This window comes from Saimiri boliviensis, chromosome 8 (genome assembly GCF_048565385.1).
Source record: "Saimiri boliviensis isolate mSaiBol1 chromosome 8, mSaiBol1.pri, whole genome shotgun sequence".
In the NCBI taxonomy this organism is placed as follows: Eukaryota; Metazoa; Chordata; class Mammalia; order Primates; family Cebidae; genus Saimiri; species Saimiri boliviensis.
The window spans coordinates 25,686,651-25,703,498 of record NC_133456.1 but is presented as its reverse complement, the minus strand read 5'-3'; the positions used below and the strand labels follow the sequence as shown (position 1 = coordinate 25,703,498).

Here is a 16,848-nt window from a genome sequence, read left to right as displayed (position 1 = left end):
CTTCCAGCCACAGAAATCACAGAGGGTCAGAAAGGTGGTGGCTATGGGGTCTCTGAGGCAAGACCCCAGGCCAGGCTCTGCAACAGACTCTCAACCCCCACCCGGGCCAAGGAGATGCTGACATTGGGGCTGCAGTGGGAACCCTGGGAGTGCCACACAGCGGGGCTCTGCATCCAGAGTCACTTACTTACCATGTGCCACCATGCTGTTGCCTGGGGCCTTTCACACAGCTCTACAGGGTGAAGGAGCTGAAATCCAGAGAGGTCTAGGACACACATTAAGAGCTGAAGCCCAGGGTCAATAGGCAGTGCAGCCCCAGCCGCCCTGCTCCCTGAACTGTGCAGTGCTCCCCACAACTCAGCCAAGACCCCCAGGATGCACACTCAGCCCGGGGAGGTGCACCGTAAGTGTACACACACACCACACACACACACACACAATTCAGGTGCAACCCTGGGGCCTAGACTGGGTGGGGTCACTGAGACCATCCCCCATACACACTCCCAGCCCCAAGAAAACAGCAGGCTGCTGGGACACATGCCCAGGGGAGGTGAGCAGCGTGCCCGGCTGGTTCTTGGCACAGAAGGTGCATATGTTCCCAGGGTTATTCCACCTCCCGTGTCATCATCCTGACCAGACAACAGTCCTCCCTGTCCCTCTGACGTCCCTCTTATCTAGGGCTGCACTGCTTGTTTATGGATGAAGAAAGCCTACGTTAACAAGGCTGGAAATCAATGCCTTCCTTCCCTAGAGTGTGTTTGCCCACAGAGGGTACGTCTGGTCAGGGGCAAAGGACAGAGGTCACCAGGCCCAGTCTCCTCCTCAGGACCATGGCTAGTCAGGATAGGATGTCCTTCCTCCCATCAGCTGTGCTGTGTGCTGGGCTGCTAGCGAGAACAATGGCCTCTGCCCTCTGAGATGCAAGACTTCACACACACACCCACATTCAGACATCTGTCTGCGAGGAGCCCATGGGTGCCCCGCCCCCAGCCTTTAGATCTCCACGGGTCTCACTGGAAAACACTTGGCCCAACTTGCATCCAGCTCTTATAAAGCAAGGGATCCTTCTAGAAGGTTCTTGCCTCCCACTACACAGGGGTGGGTGAACCAGGGCAGCCCTCTCACTGCGTGCTTCACACCAGCTGAGCCACTGAAGCAGGCCCTGGTCAGCCTCCACCTCTGGCCATTCCCTGTGGGGCTCATAGCCCCTTATTATGTTTGGGACCCCCACTGCCCCTAGGCTCCAGCCAGCACAGGACCTGTGGATGGGTCCAACCTCAACTGTGGAACCACACAGCGAAGACCCCAGGCATGTTGGGGAGTTAGGGAGGACGGAGGATGGGGCGTAACTGCATATACTGGCCTCTCTGAGTCTCACCCTGCCTGCTCAGGTTCCTAACAGTTTCACAATTGCCCATGCCAGTAGGGAATGGCACAGCCATGTTCCTATGGGGGTAAATACTCTGCCAGGGCACAGCGAGCATACAGGGCATGTGTTAATCGGTTTGGTGGACTGGATGGGGGTAGAAGTGCAAGGAAGAGTCTTCAATAGCAGAGTAGGTGAGCCTGGCAGGACTGGCCAGGCCCGAGGTGGCTTCCCACAGGTGCTGCAGGAATGTGGGCTGGATTTGGGTTTACAGAACGCCAGGTCAGAAAACTGGGATGTGCAGAATCTCAGTGGCTGGCCTGGAGCTGAGCTGTGTGGGACCAGGGCTGGACCCCAAGGGGCCTTTCTACCCATCCAAATACAAAACAGGGTCCCCTGAACTCTGCAAAGGCGGAGACATAGACTTGGCCCCAGAATCACCTACACATCGGCAGAGCGGAGGAAAAGAGCATGTGAATGCCACAAGCTGTGAGTTCTTTTTCTTTTTATTGGCAAAGTAAATATATTTTTATGAAGGACCAAAGAAAATATACATAATTGTAACATATGTACACCAGCTTCATAGATTTTTTAAATTTCAAATTTACACAAATGTTGATATGTTATTAAAAGATATTTTATGTGGATGGACCTATGTACAGTTTATTTACATACATTCATAGGATGTGAAATAAACCTGTCAAAACAAGCTAGTTCATTTATTAATTTCTAGACAAAATAAGGAATGCATTTCTAAATCAGGGTTGGGAGGCTCTATCTAGTTCTCTCACACCCAGGACAGCCTGGCCCTCTCCTCCCAAGGCCACCCTAGAGGCTGGTGTCTGGATTTGTCTGGGAAACTGGAGGAGGGACGTGTCCCTGGATACAGGCGCTTCTGGCTCTGTCTGCCCTGCACATTTAACTCAAGCACATGCACTGCCAGCCCCCCAATGGGGGACACTTTTCACCTCTCTCCTGCATGAGGCCCCAGCCGCCTGGTACTGCCCCGCCCCTCCTGGGCTCTGCCCACACCCTCTGGTGATCATGCTGAGCAGGCATCTTGGACAAAGCCACCCTCACACCACAGTACAGCCCTACTTCTGGCCTACTTCCTCCTCCCCCAGGGTGACTCTCTCTGGGAACCAAACATTTCAAAACTGCACATTTCACTTCCCCGAGCACTAAAGTTCTGGCCTTGGCCCAGGTGGGGAGCCCAGTGGTAGAAGGGCCAGGTCCCCAAAATTCTGCCTGCAACCGGTGGCTGCAGCAGAGGCCTGGCCACCGCCGGAAGGCACGAAGGCACAAAGGCACGAAGGCCTGCCTCCAGCCCCGTGTGCCGGGGCCCAGCCCGCAGGGATGCGGGTGCGAGGCTCTAAGTCCTCCCGAGAAAGGCAGCGGTTGGCGGGCCCTGGGTTCACACCTCCCAGGCTTCAGAAGGTGGGCTGGTAACATTGTCATGTTCCTCTGGAGGAGGCAAATAAATTATTGCTTAAAAAAAAATGTGGCTGGGGTGGGGATCTGGGGTGAGGGAACAGGCGGGGATGCGGGGCATTTTCAGTTCACAGAGCGCACGGAGCGGCTGCTCCGCGGGAAGCGGTGCACCTTGATGTGCTTGGAGAGGTGGTCGCTCCGCGCGAACTTCTTCTCGCACACAGGACACTGGTACGGCTTCACGCCCGAGTGCGAGCGCCTGTGCCGCGACAGCTCGTCAGAGCGTGAGAACCTGCGGGACACGGCGCAGTCAGCGATGCCTGGCCCTGCCTGCCCCGACCCCACGAAGATGCGGGGATGCGAGGCGTGGGCCTGGCACTCACCCAAAGGATGGCTGCGCAGACCTGCAGTCTCTACAGGATTAGGGGAGGGTCCTCCATCTGCGTCGGTAAAGCTATACTAGTTCTCAAAATACCATTTTTTTTTTTTTTCTTTTTTGAGACAGGGTCTCACTCAATCACCCAGGCTGGAGTGCAGTGGCGCGATCACAGCTTACTGCAGCCTCCTGGGCTCAATTGATCCTCCTCAGCCTCCGGAGTAGCTAGAATTACAGGTATGCCCAGCATGCCCAGCTAATTTTTGTTTTGTTTTTGTTTTTTTAAGATCCGGGGCCTCCCTATGTTGCCCAGGCTGGTCTCAAACTCCTGGGCTCAAGCTGCTTCAGCTTTCCAAAGTGCTGAGATTAAAGGTGTGAGCCACAGCACCTGGCCTCAGATTACTTCTGAATCTACTGGTGAGCCACTGTCCCAAGCTGCCTCTGTCACCTCTCCAAGATGGAAAGAACTAAAGTAAAGGCTCATGATGGCACAGTGACAGCCAGAGAACTGTCTGGCTGGGAACTGCCAGAGACGCTGGTAAAAGCTCCCGACAGGAAAGGACCCCAAGGCTACCAGGGCCCAGGGCTTCCCTCCCATGACCCACCCAGTGTGCAGGGGTCTCTGAGGCCACAGATGCACTCAGTCGCTCAGACCCTGATGCTGGCTGCCTCTCACCACCCTGGCCTCATCTTCCCCACTGGACCAGAACTCCACAGGGGCATCTGTGAAGGTCTGTACAGGGCAGCCCATCCTGAGGGGAAACTGAGGCCTGGGAGGAGGAAGCAGACTTCCTTTGCAGCACAGGGAGAGGGGTCCTCAGACTTGAGACCACCCACTCCTGGAACCAGCTGTGCTGGAAGCTGGATACTCTAAGGCAGCCCCAAATAAAGACTGACCCTGCAAAGTGTGTCTGGGAGTTCAGGTGGCTTCCAACATCTCCCTTTCTTGGCACGCTGGCCTGGGAACAGGTACTCATGTGACAGGTAAGAGCCCAAGCTGCACCGAGGGCCTGGACTGCTTGCCACTGAACTCAGAGTTTTGAGGCCCACCCCACCCCTGGCCCGGCAGCAGGACCCTCCCCCTGCACCCGCCCCTCCCCCAACACACTATCCAGCTCTGTGCTCCACCTGCATTGACCTTTCCTTGGTCCTTCTTGACACAGGACATTTGCACATATTGTTCCCTCTTTCTAGAATGTTCTTCCCTCCCCTTCCTTGCTTTCTCCTACCCATTCCTTAGAGCTCAGCTCAAATGTCACTTCCTCAGGAAATCCCTCTAGGACTGCATCCAATTCTAGGTTCCCATGCCATTACACACCTCTCTCTCTTCACTCTTTCTGCTGCTGTGATTTTAAATTATCTTCAACTTTTTGATGACTGTCAGTCTGTCCCACTAGACTGTCAGCTCCATGACGGAGGACATTCTATCTGGTTCCCGGTGGTGACCAGCCTAATGCCTGGTATATGGTAGGTGCTGAGGGGGGGCATTTTAATGCAAGAGTGGGCACAGCAAGCAGCCCCAGGGGGGCAGACACTGTCAAGGAGCAGTCCCAAAGCACGTGCACACACACATACAAACACATGCACAAATATGTGCCCACACATATGTACACACACACACGAACAAATATGTGCCCACACATACGCACGCACACACACAAATATGTGCCCATACATATGTACACACACACGAACAAATATGTGCCCACACATATGTACACACACACATGAACAAATATGTGCCCACACATATGTACACACACACACACACACGAACAAATATGTGCCCACACATACGCGCACACACAGGGACACCAGGCCCAACACCTTTTCATGGCTACCCAGCAAGAGGCGGTGCCCAGAACAGCAGTCCCCAACCAGCGATTGAAAAGGGCTGGTGATGCCCCTGTGCCCTGACCCTGTGGGTTGAGGAGAAGGACCCAGCAGAACATGCTCTGGACAAGGCACAGTGGGTGGCAGGAAGGCCTGCAGAAGGAGACAGGTACTCCAGCCCACATCACAGAGCGGTGGTGGCACCAGGCACAGGGCAGCGCTCTCGGCACATCTCCAGACTAGGTGCAGCCCAACTGCCCTGCCTGCCAGAGGAAGAAACTGAAGCTCGGGGTGCTGAGGGCCTGATCCAGGGTCACTGACAAGACAGAGCCCCTCAGGCTGGAGCAAAGGTCTTAACACAGTCCCTTGCCCTGGTGATGGCAGATGACCTGGACTCCTCCACAGTGCCTGCCTGGGTGGTATGTGTCACAGGGCCCTTTGAGGAAATGGAACAAATGTGCCCTGGCAGCCAAAGCCAACACCTGCCACCAGCTGCAGTTGGGCACACAGCTTCTGAGCAGAGGAGCTGGCCCAGGGCAGGGGCAGGCAGAAAGCTGCAGACATGGAGTGCCACACCTCCCAAGCTGCAGTCCTGGGGTCACCCAGCATCTTGCTGGCCAGGGAGCAAGGATGAGCCAGCCTCATTGGACTGGCAAGACCATGGCAAGGGTTTAAAGAGGCCAAGTCACACAGCCCAGGGGACAGGTTCCTGCCTTGACAGTTCCCATCCCACTGGGTTCCCTGAATGGTCCATTCTGGGCCTCAATTTCCTCAATCATCCAATGAAAACTTTGGCATTCCTGCCCACCTTCCAAGATTCATCTCAGAGGCCATAGGTGGTAACGCAGGGCCACAGCAGCTCCTTGGGCATGATGACACCCTGGGAAAGACAGGCAGCTGAGGTAGAACCAAGCTGGACAACATGTCCTCACCTGAACTCCCTCCCTGCTGCCAAAAGGTCCTGGCACCTAAGAGGACCCTCCCTGGGAACCGAGCCCTCAGAAGACCCCTGCCTCACCCCCGCATGGCACATTCTCCCAAACACCAGCCAACAGAGAGCCCTGGGGACCACAGTGGTGGACATGGGAACCCGGTGAGGAAATGCAGCCCTTGTAGGCACTAAGCTCTGCCACTTAGCAACCAGGCAACTAGGAAAGTCGCCAAGCTCCCTAAGCCTCAGTTTCTCCACCTGGACACAGGGACCACAAAGGACCTATTCCTGAGGACTGTGAGGATTGTACAAGGCAACCAGTAACAGTTTACAGCCCTGCTTAGCACGTGGCAATTATTCAAGAATCATGAGCTCCAATCATCTGCATGGAGTTGAGTGTAAGGCCCGGTTCCTGCTGAGGTCCTGCGGCAGCCAGGGCAGCACCATGCTTTGTGCTGCTGAGCTGTACGGCAGCGAGTACACAGGGGTCCAGTGTCTCTCCAGAGCAGCTATCATGTCAGGGCTGGTACATACAGCACCTCTGTGTGAAGGCATCCCTTCCTTAAGACACTAACCCTCGTTTGCCAGAAAGACATCACCGCAAATGGTCCAGTCTCAGAGACTGCAATGGGAATGGTGCTCCCTAGAGTTGTGCAGTTCACAACCTGCCCAACCATACCAGGGGCCTCTGCCTACAGAGAGAAGGAGGTAACAAAAAGCCTTATCTCACAGGGGTCACAAGAGCAGGCTGGGAGCCAGACCCAGAGGTTTGAATCCTGTCCCTACCACCTCTTAGCACTGAGGCTCAGGAGAAGCCTGCAACTCCCTTTCTCTGTCCCCCACCACATCCACTGTGGACAACAAAGGTACCCACCCTGCAGGCTGCTGACAGTTAGTCATATTTATATTCACTGCGGCAGAAGGCATTCTTTCTGGATGGAAAGGCTTGGCCATTCTAGAACAGGACGTTCTGCTGCAAGGAACAAAGGATGCCTGTGTCTGAGAGTGAGGCAAGGAAACTTCTAGGAAGGCAGGCAAGCAGCACTTCCCAGACGGCTGGATCAGAACCAGGAAAGCCTGCTCTCAGCCCTGTCGAGGGTGCTGAAATCACGTCACCAGAGAAGGGAGAGGGAATACTTTCAGGACCAAAAGCAGAAGGAAGTGGAGGCTGAGTACCTGGGCAGGTGTGAACCTCAGAAGAGGAGAGGGGGCACCATCTGTTACACAAAGGGGAGAGGGGGCTGAGGGGCCCTGGCTTGTTCTCCAAGTACAGGACACAGTACCAGGCCAGACCCAGCCTTGGGGTAGGAAGAGCATCCCATTCATCAGGGCCACCAGGAAGAAGAGACGAGGCCTGAGAGTGGAGAGCTCCCACATGGGGAGTAGGTGAGGGTACAGAGCTGCCACCCCAAACACCAGGCTGAGTTGCAAGTGGAGGTGGAGGTTCCCAACACCAGAACCAGCACCCTGCACAGGGATGCAGAGAGAGGTCCCTGAGTCTGGGCAGACAGTCTTGATTGAACGCCTGGCTCTGTGGCTTCTTGGCTGTCTGACTGTGGAGAATTTACCTAACTGTTCTGTGCTTTAATTCTCTCCTCTGCAAAATACAGATAACATGCTGACGTCTACTAATTTTGAGAATTACATAAATTAACATGCATGAATTTTGCTCAGAGCACTGTCTATGCATTAGAGGCCCTGATTATCTCAGTTGTGGACATTAGCTCTTTTCCCATAGCCCAGAAGCATAATGCCTTTTGGGCTGACCTCCTGGTAGCAGGGAGGAGGCACACATGGCAACTCTGACACCAGCTGGGAGCGCCGGGAGGCCGTAGCAGGGCTGTGCTCAGGCTCACATATGCAACCCAGATCCATGCTCACTAGCTATGTTCCTGTGGGCATGTGATGTGAGCAGTCTGTGCCTCAGTTTCCCCCATGTGAAATGAAGATTGGTGCCTACACTTTACTGGGAAGTTGCCAAGGACTTGAAGAACTAATGTGAAAACATTAAGCTGTCACTACAGCCTCAAGGGCAGAGATCATTTGAGACAGAGGGCACAGAGAGAGCTGATGCCCACGCAGGAGTCTGAGCCACAGAGGGGACGCCAGCATGGCTAGATCCCACTCAATAAGGGGAAGAGACAGGCAAGCAGATTGTGTGGGCCTACAGGCCAGAATGAGAAGCTTGAATAGAAACTGAAGCATAGCAAAGTACACTTAAAGGTCTCAGAAGGTAATGAGTTCTGCATGGCAGGAAGTATGCAAGTTAGGCTAGTGGGTAGAGGGGATTCCAGCTGTGAGACACTTAGAATACTGCATACAGTGAGTAGTCAGTAAGTATGATATATAAATTATCACCATCATCATCGTTACTTCCCCAGTGTTTTCCAGACCCAGCTGCCCCAAAACGGGTCCATCCTCCCTCTTGACTGCTGCAATGAGCTGCAGGGGCTCCTTCCACCTGACGCTCAGTTGAAGACTATCGCCACATTAAGTGACACAAGGATCCTGGGTACGTCACCAGGGGTTCAGGATCCCTGAAAGCCAAATGAGGACTCCCCACATCCTCAGAAAAGCAGCTCTCCCTAGAGGCAGGTGCCCTCAGCTCCCAGCTGAACAGCACCTCTGCCATGAATTGCTCCAAGAGAGCCAGACCCACTCCAGGGGACGTTGGGGAAAGCTGGAGGAGCCCTCAAGAAGCCCAGGGCATGGCTGATGGCAGGGACAGCTCCTGGGGGCAGTGCCACTGTGATCTCACTGCGCCAGGCAACCACCACACCTTTTCCTGCCAAGTAGATCCTGGGCAGCATGACCAGTACCAGGGCTCAGATATGTCAGAGCTGAATCCCCCCACAGGTCCCCATTCTCTCATGTATGCCCCCTGCCATGAGGAACTCACTACCTCCTGAGGCCACTGTATGGAGAACTAAGACCCGTCTCACTGAGATACACCCTGGGCTGAGGGGCCTATCAGCTCTCCGGCTCTAAGACATCCGGGAAGAAGGCGGGCCTTGGATGAAGATCACACCTGCCCTCCTCAACACCCTACCCAACCTCACAGTGACTAGAGGAGCCACTTGGCAATTGTCAATCATGGCCAGGAGACGGCACTGACAGCTGAGCCCACCTAGGGAGTCCAGAATGGTGCTCAGAGGGAGGCTGCCCAGCCTCTCTGCAACCCTGCACGCCCCCACCAAGAGGAGAGAGCATGCAGGGTCCCTGTGAGTAGGGGGCAACTCCACGATAGGCACCGGCCTCAGGGGGGCCGGAGAGAATGCCTTCATGGTCCCTCCTCAGAAACTGCCTTGTATGAGTTTGTATTCTTGTGATACAAACAGCAAGGAGGCCGCTGGAGAGCCCTGCATACCTGCCCTGGACTGTGAAGGGCCAGCTCTCCACTTGGCAGTCCACTGATGTTTGGAGGGGGAACCCCCCCCAGGGCACATAGTGTTGGTGCCTGACCCAGGCTCAGGCTCAAGACCACCGCCCCTCACACACCTGAGCCCCTGCCTTCTCTGTGAAAGGTGTTAGGGTGCTTTCTGCTTTAACCAAGAGCACTCCTGGTCCTTCTCTCAGATTCTCTGACCTCCCACACAGTGCCCACTACTATGTCCTCCTCTCACAGGCAGCCTGTCAGCCCTGTGCCCACTCGGCAGGCCTGGGCATGAGCTCAGGGAGGTAGGGACACCAGGATGGAGACCTTGTGAGGACCCAGGGCGGGCTCTCATAGAAGCTTCTGCGGTCTGTCTGAATGAAGTGGGAGACAGGACAGAGAGTGATGTCCTCGCTCAGGAAGGGCCTCCATAACCCTAGACACCATTCAGGAAAAGTCCCTTCTCTGGCCAGATTGGCACTCAATGGAAAGACGCCACCAGTGCCACAACACACATTCCACTCACAGCTCCCCATCCATGGCTCAGCCTCACTGGCCAGGACCTCTGCCCCAGACAACTGTTAGTAGCTCTCAGAACCAGAGTATGGTCAAGAAAACAAAAGCTGCAAACTGCTCCCAGGGTGCTGCGCCCACACATAACACATGCACACGCGCACACAGGCAGTCACACATGGAACAAAAACACCTAAGACATGTGGTCAGGAACATGAGCTCGGGAACCAGGAGGACCAAGGAAGCCTCCAAACACATATGCTCATATGACACAGATACAAAGAAAGCAAGATGCATACACATGTGGGCGTGCACACACAGCTACACACCTGCTGGCGAGGCGTAGGCCTGTATACACCCCCAGGTATACAGATGAGCATGTCCCACCTTACACATGTAGCAGCAGCCACAGCAGCAAAGATGGGGAATGTGCCAGCAGCACATGGCACCCCCCAGGCAGGCCAGAGATTCCTTTGGGATAGGCATCCTGAACTGGGGAGGGCTGGCTCTGGCACCCCAGAGCACATGAGCTCTTGGCAAGCAGCCTACATTTCAGGAAAAGGTGGACACCCCCTCCCAAGGAGGGTGAACAGCACCTGGTCTCAGGGAAGGGTGCTGGGTAACCCTGGTCGGGCCGCTACCAGTTACCATTTGAGGGCTGGTTTCCCCACTATGCCATGAAGACCAGAGAGCCTGGGTTCTGCCACCTGTGACAGCACCACCAGCCAGCCTAGCCTCCCTCTTGGTTGTTCTTTGCAGCCTCCCAAACGTGCCTCCATGTCCCCAGGGAGGAAGCCCAGGCCAAGCCCAGCCGACATGTCCAGAGACACCTGTGAACAAAGCTAGTCCCACTGGTTGGGGAAGCAGCATTTTCAGAATGTTATCTCTCAAATCCGACCCGTGGGTTCAAATCCCATTACAAAGCAGAGGGACACCTTGGTCAGAGCCCTGGTGTCCTGTGATACAAGTTGGGAGTGACAGTGATACTTACCCTGCGGAGCTATGGGCCCAAAGGGAGCTGCTGCCTGGTCCCTAGCCTGCACTCACCCTTCCTCACCAGCCCCTCAATCCCTGTCCTTATCAGACTGGATGGGGAGACCAAGCAGGGAGCACAGGCCAGGGAAGCCATTCCTGGCCATCAAGAAACTGGAGATCAGCTGGCTTCTGGCTTCAGGAACCAGAAGGACCAAGGAAGCCTCCAGGCAACTGTGCCAGCTCTGGGCCTGCACCCACCCACCCCTCCCCTTTCTCATCCACCTCCTCATGGTGGAAAATGGCCCTGCTGCACACTCAAGCGTGCAGACATAAGTGGCCATGCTCACCGCCCAGGCCTGTCACCCGCCATACTGACCTCCAGCCGCAGCCCGGCCAGGTGCAGGCGAAGGGCTTCTCGCCCGTGTGCCGGCGCAGGTGGGCCTTGAGGTGGCTGCTTTTGGTGTACATCTTGCTGCAGCCAGGGAAAGTACATTTGTGCATTTTGATGAGTTCTGCGGCTGGGTTCTTGGGGAACTTCTGGCCCACAAGGAGACCAGCAGGGCCAGGCCCCAGGGGTCCTGACCCGACAGGCTTGGCAGCAATGGGCACAGGGGCAATGCGCACAAACTTGGAGGGCAGGTTCAAGTTGGAGGAGGGCACCACCTGAGGCACAAGTGCGAAGGTCTGCCCCTGGATGTTGACCAGGAGCTGGGCAACCTTGACATTCTCCGGGGCTTGCCCAGGGGAAGCCGGCCCCATGCCCGATTCCTGCTTCACAGGCACAGGCTGGATCTGCAGCAGCACTGGGATGGGGCCATCAGGTGTGGGGCCAATACCTGGGCCCTGGGCACCTCCTGTACTGGCACCACCTGGTGGAGGGGAACAGCGCTCTCTCCCGCTGGACCCAGGATGGAGGTGGCTCCTGTGTGGCCCAGCGGAGAGCTGGCTGCAGGCATCCAAGTCCTTGCTGTTGCCTTCTGGGGCCTCTTTGACTCCCAGCTCCATGTTCTCCTCCAGAAACTCTTCAATCTCCTCCAGGGTAGGCTGGAAGGGCCTTGGGACGTCATCAGGGTCACCCAAAGGAAACTCGGGGAAGCAGAAATGCTCCCCCTTCACAGGGGCCGCTGCCCTTCGCCAGGGCCCCCAGGCCATGGGGCCACTGCTGGCACCGCTGCCCCCGCCACTGCCCAGCGTGGCCTGGGACAGTAGGAAGTCCAAGATGCTGTCCTGGCTCTTGGTGCCCGGGCCTCCACCATAGCAGGAGCAGAGGGCTTGAGAGTCGGGACTGGCACAGGAGCAGGGGCTGGAGGCATCACTGTCGTCTTCAGAGAGGGGTGAGGGCAGCATGTGATATGCCTGCTGGCTGACCAGCCTATCACTCAGATAACCAACTGGGCATTTTGGCGACGAGAAGTTCTCGTCCACTGGAAGCAAGTGGTCCACCATGCTGGCCTGGCCGTGCCGGTGCCGGCTACAAGGAAGGAACATGGGAGGCCTAGTCAGGACAGTGCTCACCTGCCACCTCACAGGCCTCCGACCCCACCCTCGGCTGCCTGCCCACAGCCTCCCACTGCCAAAAGCCTGGATCCTGCCTCCATCCCCCGGGAGAGCTGTGCCTGCAAGAGTGTTTTCTGAAATTGCACCACCTGTTTGCAAAAGAGACCTCTCCAATCCCATTGCATAACCAGGGGCACTTCTGGTTTCAGATTTTCCAGAATTATCCTGGAAAATAGCACATGTGTCTGCGAACAACTGAGTGTGGGTGAGTATGAGAGAAGGGTATGCACAAGGGGGCTCTCTGGACCCCAGGAGGGCCAAGGCCCAGAATCAGTTCGCCGCCAACACCATAGGCGTCACTGTGCATCTGAGGACTCCTGACCTCAGCTTCACGCCTGTTGAGTCACAGAATGGGGGGTAGAACAACCATTTGCCCTCTGACCCTCATGTTGCTGGGGCTTCCAGAGGCCAGATTACGCAAATAAAAATACAAGTCGCCAGTTAAACTTGAATTTCAGATTTAAAAAATAAACTACTTTTAATATAAGTATGTTCCCAACATTGGATAGGACATACTTACATTTAAAAACTATTTCACCTGAGGTTCAAATTTAACTAGGCTGCCTGCATTTTAACTGGGCAAGTGTACAACGGAGGCAAAACAGTCAAAGACCAAGAAGCCCCTGCCCACATGGCGCTGTTTCCCCACCTGAAGGGGAAAAGCTCCTCTACTCTCCAGTCCTCAAACCCCACTGAGCCAACTGCCCTGTGAGTGGCACAAGCTTGAATGCAACTCTCTCACTGCACCCTGATGCTTTAGCACCCTAGTGGCCAAGACCCTGCCCCTCTGGTGATAATCTAGCCGACCACCAGGGGCTCCTAGCATCTGCAGGTGCATAACTGCTTTGGACTTCACACCCGTCTAGTAGGAGAGGAGATAACTGCCGCCCCCTTCACCCAGCCCTTTCTGGCCAATAAGGAAGTGGAGTCTCCTGCACCCTCTGCCACTGCTGTCTCCATTTGGGACACTCACCACCTTGGGAAGGCTCAGCTAATGCCTGTCTCCCCCTGAGACAGTGCACTCCATGTCTCTGCTGCGTTCCCAGTGCCTGGCCTGGCCCCTAGTGCCCAGGAAGGGCTCAAGAGAACTTTGATAGAGAAGAGAAGGGAAAGCTATGTCCTCTGAAGTCAAAGGACATGCTAGCTCTGGTGTCCAAGGAGAGTCAATAGTGTCCAGCTCTGACCAGGCCACTTCTGTGAACCTTTGCCCCTGCTCAATGACCACGGCGGGCTGGGTGTTTTTCAAGGTTGGGGAAGGGGAATGCTCTGCACCAAAATCAGAGGTTCTCTGCTGCCCAGCATCACCTCTATACCCAGCCCCTCTGTTTCCCAGACCCTTCAGGGCCTGGCACCCAGCACTGCCCAGTGACCAATACCATAATCAGCTATGACCTTGGGCAAGTCGTTGCTCCACTTCCCAAACCTCAGCTCTGTTGCATGCTTCAAAGATCTCTAAGTCTCTTCCTGCTCAGGGACCCCAGGACCTTTGACCTCAGTTCCCAACTTGCCCAGGAAGCTTTATGGAACTCCAGGAAACTAAGGCAAGGTCTGTGCCCCAGGCCAGTTTTACTAGGACATTTGGCTTTTTGGTTTAACTACTTAGCTAAGGATTTAAACCTGGAATGTGTTTTAAAATGCACCTATTCACAAAATCAGGTGCTGGGAAGGAATGAAAGTGCCAGAGGCTGTGAAGGTCACAAGGCTGGGCAGAGCCCACACTCTACCCTGGGCCTCCCCCAACCCTTTCCCACCCTCCAAGCAGGGGCTCCGTTCCTGAGTCTGTAGCTTGTCTTCCGGGTGACTTTGGGCAGGTGCACAGCCTTTCCATGCCTGTCTCAGTCTGTGAGATACGGGTGCTTCCAACAATGCCTGGTTCCTCAGGTGTTGTGAGAACCCCATGAGCTGACGCTTGCTAAGCACCCCCCTCCACGTCTGGCACACTGGCAGCACTCATCCAGTGCCAGCCAATGGTGTCAGCCTGCAGGTACCGCAAGTGTGCTGTCTCTGCCCCTCTACTGTGATGTTAGGGAATAGGGGGCCTTCAGCCCTCATGGGACCCAGAGCAGGCCTTAGAGCCCTCCCCTGAAACACAATCACTAACTGGCCATCCCATGATATTAAGTAATTACTGTTAATATTTTTAATTGTGATGTGGTATTGTGGTTAAAGGAGGCCTTACCTTTTAAAGACATAGTTATTGACACATAAAGTGATCTAAAAAGTATAGTAGAAGGGCTAGAAGGAAACACCCTCCAATGGCTTCCTAAGGATGGGTGGCCCTATCTCCTGGCAGCACCCCAGCACTTGGCCCTCCGGACTCTTCACAGACCTCACCACCAACTGCCCCTCTCCTAGTCCAGGTGTGCTCACCTCACTTCAGCCTCAGCCGGGGCCCCTGCCCTGGCTCTTCCCCCAGCACTGCAGGTAGGAGCTGCTTAGTTAGATCTCGGCTCAGAATTCACCCCTGTGGGAGCCTCCTGGCCTCCCCATTGCATCACCCTATATTACACTCTTCCCTGCAGGTCCCACTGTGGGAAATTATCTTAGTTATGTGTTTGTGAACTTTGCTTCCTGTCTACCTTACCACCAGAATATCAGCTGTCGGGATTGTTCACTCCAAGGCTGTCTCCCAGAGTCTAAAACAGGGCCCAGCAGAATTTGCTGAATGAGTGAATGAAAGGTCCCCGGGGGTGGGGGTGGGGGCGGAGTCTAGCAGTGGGTGGCCCAGGTCAGGCAACAGGGTCTTAATGCTGAGATGAGCATCTCAAGGGGGACGCACTCAGGTACTGAGAACCCAGAAAGGGCTCTGGGATAGCTCAGGGCACCGACATCAAAGAGAGTACACCCTAGGGCTGGAGCCGGCTCAACCCCTAAAACAGCAGCACGTGGGGAGGCCAGAGGCGTAGACTGCATGCAGGGGGAGGGGACACGCTGTTCCGGGCACAGTCCCCGGCTGGCCGCCGGACTCCGCCCCCTCCCCTGGCCGGGCCAGGCCTGCTGTTTATCCTCCCGGGGACACAGCGGCTGCAGGAACAACATGTAATTGATAACAAGCCCAGCGCCGGCCAAGGGCTTGCCATTGGGTCAGCGTGCAAATCACGGGGGTGGTGGCGGGGGCCGCCCTTCAAAATAAGAGTCCCGGGTCCCTGCGCCGCCCGCAGGCCCCAAAGTCGCAGAGTCCGGGCCTTCTCACACCTGTAGGACGTCAGGGTCTCCCCAGGGGCCACCTGGCCCTGGGGGACAGCGGAAGGGAGATTTGAGGTACACAGACATTGGGAGATTTTGTCACCTCCAAGGGCCGTGGGAGAAAGCCCCTCTGTACCCTCCGTAAGAGGAGGGGTTCCATGAGTATCACCACAGCGGGGAGGGAAGAGTGAACCGAGCCACCATATGGGATGGGGACAGCCTCTATGCCCTGCCGCGGCCATCCCTCAGCCAAGCCATGGCTTTGGTAATGTTCGGTCTGAGGGGACGGGGACTCAGCGTGGAGTGAGACGCGTGAACGGTGCGGGTGTGCGTGAAGGGGTGTGAGTTCCTGTCGTGTGACTGCGTGTGCGGGGCGTAGTGCGCGGCGGCCGCTGTGGCTGTGCGGGAGGCTGTCCGCGAAGTGCTCGCGCGTGGAGCCTCCGTGGGTGTCCGCGCGTGTAGACAAACGTGCGTGGGAAATGAACAGCCGGCCCAGACCCCTCCTAGAGCCCTGGACCGCTGCCCGCTGGGCACCGTGCCCTCGTCCCGCGCCCCCCTTTGCCCCCACCACTGCTGCGGTGACCGACAGTAACCCCTCCCTCTCCGGCCCCTCTGCCCCCAACCCTGGACCGGCCGGCGCGTCCGCTCGCCCCCTCCTCTCAGCAGGCCGCGCTGGTGCCCACCATATGGGAGGGCAGGCCCGCAAGGCGCGCCACGGAACCGCCCGGCCAGGCACCGAGGCGGCGGCGCGGGCCTCAGCAAAGTGCTGGTGGGCAACCGGGGTGGGGGGGGGTCACCTCCCCCGGGCTTGTCCGACCCCTACCCCCCTCCGCGGGAGCCCACCGCGCTCCTCCGATATTCCTCGGGCACTCGCGCCGTGCTTCCGAGAGCTGCGCGGGCGCACGGCCACGCGCCCCGAGGCCCGCCAGCCCCCTGATCACCCGGGGCCGCGTCCACTCGGCCGGCCCCGCCGCGCCTCTCCCACCTGAACTTGGCGCACGCCCGACCCGCTGCCAGGCCCCGGCGGTCCTGCGGCCGGGCGGGCTGGGCTGGGGGCGGCGGCTCGGCTCTCGGTCCGGCGGCGGCCGGGGGCCGAGCCGCGGGTCCTGCGCTGGCTCGCTAGCCCGCCGGCCCGCGGGTCGCTGCGGCGGAGCACTAGCCCGCCCGCAGCTCGCTGGGCGCTCACTCCCCGCCGCTCACGTGACGCCGCGGGCGCCGCGAAGGCTCGCAGGAGGCTCGGCCCCGGCCGCGCGCCCCATTGGCCGGCGCCGCGCGTCACAAGCCCCCCCCACCAACGCCTCGGCCCC

At 56.9% G+C, this 16,848-nt stretch overlaps 1 protein-coding gene across 3 annotated transcripts; it reads right to left on the bottom strand.

Annotated features, from left to right (window-relative positions):
• Window positions 1-1,856: 1,856 nt before the first annotated feature.
• KLF15 (KLF transcription factor 15) lies at window positions 1,857-16,764 on the bottom strand. Of its 3 annotated transcripts, none has more exons than XM_039477507.2 (3): window positions 16,527-16,764; window positions 11,175-12,269; window positions 1,857-3,089 (listed from the first exon to the last, which is right to left on the bottom strand). In XM_039477507.2, the coding sequence occupies exons 2-3, from the start codon at window positions 12,242-12,244 to the stop codon at window positions 2,921-2,923; spliced, it is 1,239 nt and encodes a 412-aa protein (XP_039333441.1). In that variant the 5' UTR covers window positions 12,245-12,269; window positions 16,527-16,764; the 3' UTR covers window positions 1,857-2,920. The 3 variants fall into 3 exon arrangements, with proteins under 3 accessions (XP_039333441.1, XP_003944179.1, XP_074260286.1); XM_003944130.4 differs by lacking the exon at window positions 16,527-16,764 and adding an exon at window positions 13,329-16,472; XM_074404185.1 differs by lacking the exon at window positions 16,527-16,764 and having other exon boundaries at window positions 11,175-16,472.
• Window positions 16,765-16,848: the final 84 nt, after the last annotated feature.

What these genes read in the sequence shown, in the direction of transcription:
- KLF15 (XM_074404185.1), bottom strand. Translation starts at nt 12,475, where the DNA reads ATGGGATTGGAGAGGTCTCTTTTGCAAACAGGTGGTGCAATTTCAGAA. An exon ending in TGGCCGGGCTGCGGCTGGAG is followed by an intron (nt 3,090 to 11,174) that starts GTCAGTATGGCG and finishes CGTGTCCCGCAG; the next exon opens with GTTCTCACGCTCTGACGAGC.